Source organism: Glycine max, chromosome 4, assembly GCF_000004515.6.
Source record: "Glycine max cultivar Williams 82 chromosome 4, Glycine_max_v4.0, whole genome shotgun sequence".
Classification (NCBI taxonomy): Eukaryota; Viridiplantae; Streptophyta; class Magnoliopsida; order Fabales; family Fabaceae; genus Glycine; species Glycine max.
In genome coordinates, this window is record NC_016091.4 from 50,598,224 (window position 1) to 50,603,148 (window position 4,925).

At 28.9% G+C, this 4,925-nt stretch overlaps 1 protein-coding gene across 1 annotated transcript in view; it reads right to left on the reverse strand.

Moving 5' to 3' along the window:
• Positions 1–4,099: 4,099 nt before the first annotated feature.
• LOC100786326 (WAT1-related protein At4g08290) overlaps positions 4,100–4,925 on the reverse strand; it is a 4,684-nt gene continuing 3,858 nt past the window's right edge. Inside the window, exon 7 of the mRNA XM_014774986.3 lies at positions 4,100–4,650. Within this exon, the coding sequence (XP_014630472.1) occupies positions 4,407–4,650 (244 nt within the window). The 3' untranslated portion in view covers positions 4,100–4,406. The remainder of the gene's footprint in view (positions 4,651–4,925) is intronic.

Consider the following 4,925-nt stretch of genomic DNA (forward strand, 5'->3'; position numbering starts at 1 on the left):
ATTATAATAGAAGTGTATTTCAAAATAATTTTAATTTTTTTTATTTTTTTTAAATATTCACAGATACCTATATATATATATATATATATATATATATATATATATATATATATATATATATATATATTTATATACATATAAAAAAAAGATAGTAGCTATATCCACTTTTCTTCTTTGTTTATCCACTCTTATTTTTAATTTATTTTCCAAAAAATACATTTTCCTATTCACTTAGAAAAAAAAGGAGTGAATAAATGAAGAAAATGAATAAATATAACAAGAACCTAAAAAATCAGAAGTATTTGCTTAATGAATACCACACGCAAATGGATAATGTAGGACTATTACTCATACTCGTCTGGTTTGTTTGTCATCCCTACACACAAGAAGTTGTGTGAGGGTGAATTAATATTGTTTGCTGGCCAAGCTTTAAAAAATCTTTTAATGAATATATACGTATAAGAGAAATATATTTAAATAAATATTAATTATATAATCATAACATAATTCTTTAATATTTTAGTCTTAATTGTTTGTGTATAATTTTGCATGATTCAGATTTAAAACTGTGTGGGAGGAGCTAACTTGTGCAACTGCACACATGACAATGCAACCAAAGGAGAAGGAAAGGAGATGAGTTGAGACTTCAGAGAGTTGAGCGGGCGCGGCGGGTGAGGTGAGAAAAAAAAATGTTAGAAATATAGGTGGGTATTTTTGGAATATTGGAATGTTAAAAAATTGAGGGGTACAAAACGTAAAAAGTAGAATTTAAATAGTAGCTCCCCTTGGTTTTGCACCGACCTAATTCTTTAATCTCAAACATTTAGCCCATGAACATAAAAATTAAGCCAAGTTCTTTTACAACATTATTATTTTGTGACATTCGCGTTATTATAACTAATTGATCAATTAAGTCATAAAATAATATCATTATATATAATATTAAAATTTATAATGTATATTTAATGCACATATAAATTTATATAATAAATTTCTTGATAATTAATTTTTATCTAATAATTAATGTGTTTACATATATAAATTTTTATGAAACCTATGATTTTTATTTAAAATTTATATATGTAAAAAATATATTATTAGATCAAAATTAACTGTAATAAGGTTAAAAAAATACATTAGTAAATTTATGTTAATAATGTATTTTTTTACATATGTAAAATTTTGTTAAACCTATGATTTTTATTTACAATTTATATATGTAAAAAAATTAATTATTAGATAAAAATTAATTGCCACAAAAATTATTATGCAAATTTACATATGTATTAAATATACATTAAAAATTTTAGTGTTATATATAATGACATTAATTATTTTATAACATAATTGATCTATTAAATCAGTTGGTTACGCATACCAGCAATTTGCACGCTTTCATTAGAATCATTCTCTCTTTCACTCCATTTATGACCTCTATTCCACATCTTGCTTTGGTCTTGCTTACTTGGTCTCTTTGTGTAATATTAGTGTTTTTTCATCATCAAGCTCTCAAGGTATGTTTGCACTCCTTTTTTGTAATTTACGCATAATTAAAAGAAATAAAGTTGTGAAGAAAGAAAATTAAAAATTAAGTTCAATACAATGATTTTTTGAAATGCTTTATTTTTAAATTTTGAAAAATAATTTTTGGAATACTATTTCACATCTTGTATTTTGCTGGAAACTACTTTTTGGAACTTAATTATAAGACTCTTCAATTCCTTTAAAAAAAATAGTTAATTTAGTTAATCATATCGAATCTGTCAATTATTTGTACTATCATTTTAAAATTATCCTTCTTTTATCTATTTATCTACTTAATTGTTTCTCATTAATGTTTGGAGAGAAATAATTTAAGTAAAAAAATATAGAAAAAAAATAATTAATGCATCTAAAAATTAGAAGAAAAAAAATCTTATAAAAAGAGACAAACAAATTTCTGAAAAAGATCTTATAATTAGAAACAAAATGAGTATTATTGCATTATAGAAGAAGTTTTTGGAATTTGCATTCTAGAAACTATTTTCCAGAGCAAAAAAAACTAAAACACAATTCTAGAAACTATTGTCTGGAATAATGATACAAAGGTATTTGGGGTATAAAGAGTATTTATGATTGTAAAAAATTTAAGTAAAAATAAAAGAGGAGTGTACCTAGACAAAGGGCATGGATATAACATTTTGCCTAAGGCCTTTCTTGTGTGTATTTTGTTAAATTTTGGGAACAATTATTCTCACTACCTAAATTGCTATTGACACTACCACTCATAAATTTTTTATCATTCTATCCTCCTTCCTTTTTCCTACACCCCAACCCTTCTCCTTTCCTTTCACACTTTTCGCTTCCTCTTTCATAAGACATCCAACACTTCTCCCTTCCTCTCTCACTCTTATCATTTCTCCGTCACTTCTCCAACTCTTCTCTCGTCTCCCTTAGACCACCCAACGTGGTAATTTTTTTTTAACACAACAAAATCATGTTTTTGTTATGTTAAAAAACAATGCGAAAACATGATTCTGCTTTTTTATTTTCCAAAATATATTAGAATTATGATTTCATTGTGTGTCTGAAATTTGATACATAATAGAATCATGATTTCATTGTGTATTTGGAATTGTGGTTCCATTGTTTTTTTTTTTTTTTGCAAAACAACTAACAAATTGGAAGCATGTTTTCGTTGTGCAGATATACAACAAAAATATGTTTCCATTTTGTTAGAGAATATAAAAAAATAACACAACATTTCCATTGTACATGAGTAGTTACACAACAGAAATGTGTTTTCATTGTGAAAATACAGGTGACCTAACAAAAACACAACGAAAACACACTTCCATTGTGTAACTACCTAAGTGCAATGGAAACTTGTTTCCGTTGTGCAGTTGAGGGGTGAAAAAATACACAACGGAAGTGCACTTCCATTGTGCACTTGCACGATGAAAATGTACTCCCCTTGTGCATTTTTTCACCCTCCAATTGCACAACAAAAACACGTTTCCATTGTGCAATTTTTAAGGGGATAGTTTTGGGATATGGGCAAAAATCATCCACGCAGGTAGTGCTATTAGCAGAAACAGGTAGTGCCAATAGTACTTCTCTTGAATTTTTTTCTATTTACACCTCTGCTATATGAAACCCAAAAATAAAACACATTTGTACAAGTGTTTTAAATTTATTTGGTTGTAAGTTATAAAGTTCATTGGTTAGTTTAAAAAATCAAGTTTTATGAATCTGATAAAATTATTTGATGATGGCACAACTAATTTACCTTCAGGCTTCAGCTATATTGCAAATTAAGGATTTGATTTTGATGGATAGAGTAAAGATTTTACACCGGATCACCCAATTGTGCAACGTCATATTATTGAAAAAAAATTGACTTTCACAACAAGTCAACAATTATTTCAAAAGTCAAGCCCTTCTAATTATATTGCAATACATGATCGAGTGATAACATAAAAGGATAAAAATTGCAACAGTGTGCATGAAATTAACTTTAGCAATGGGAGGAAAAAAGGTAATTAACAAGTGTGAATATTCAATCAGATTTACCAATCCGCCCATTTTGTGTTGTCCAATCAATTAGTGTTTGTTGCATAATCTTAGTTAATTAGATATGTGCGTTTAAAAGTGTGCTTGTGTGAGTGTTATATGATAGAGAGTGAATATATGTGTACTTAAGTAATCAATAAAGAAACTACTATTTCTTCTTCTCTCAACTATTTTCTTTTTTACTATGTGTCTATGAGTGGTTTCGTTCCCAACAAGTTGTAACAATTATTGTTCCATTTTTGTTTTCAGATGCCTCTAATTTCAGTTTGACTTTTTTTTGTTACACGCCCCTTAAACATGTGTTTAATTTGTTGTATAGGGATGATAAGTATAATATTCAACATGATTCATCTTGTTTTGAACATTAAGCATGATACTGCAGAGTGCAGCTATCAGACACTCACTTCTATTTATGGCTGACAAATTTAGGTAACATTACTAATACATGAGGTGTGCTTCACATTAGTCAAATAAAAATCATAGTTAACTTACACAATTCCGTTTTTGTGGTTATTAAACGTGAGTATTAAAGAGCAAACATTCATACTAATTCTCACTGCATGCCTTAATCATACATAGGTTACAGAAGTAATGAAATACATTATCTACTCTAACAAACAGAACGTAGGTAATTGCTTGTTCAAAACTAATTACAACAGAGAGAGAGAGAGAGAGAGAGAGAGAGAGGAATACTATTGGTAGCTATATGGCCTAATCTTAGGAATTAAGTTGCCTAGACTCATTCTTTGTAAACATTGATATTTGACTTGAGGCAATGCATTTCTGGTAGTGCACACGTGAGACTTCACTTTCTCCGAACATTGTGGGTGGACAAGGAATCGTTGATTAGTCAATTAAACCTTCACAACATTCAACTCTTTTTCTTCCCCCACTTTGTTGGTCTCCTCTAATTTCTGATCAGTTGATGGTTGTTTTTCCAAATTCCCAGAAATAATATCAATTTTGGAAGTTGCAGTAATTGGCAGTGATTCTGTGTCTTCTGCATCTGTTGATGGTAATTTGGGTTCTGAATAATCTTTGGCTTTGCCCCACACAACCGAGTAAAGCCCCACTGCGATTACAATGCCTCCAATGATACTGCCATATGCACCATTCAAAAAATAATTTTTTTTGTCAATTAATACACAGAAAGGTCCACCCTCTGAAGTTTCCAGAAAGTTATAAACAAGCTCACCGTGTTGTATTATTAGTTTAGTTTAATTGGAGTCATATCATATCTTTTTTCGGTTACTAGGTGACATCATATCCTAGTTATTTCTAGTGAAAACATTCAACGGACCATTTTTTTTCTCGCGAATTAATGCTCATGTTTTAAGTAATAACTAATTGCGCTGCTATTTGGCGTCATACCC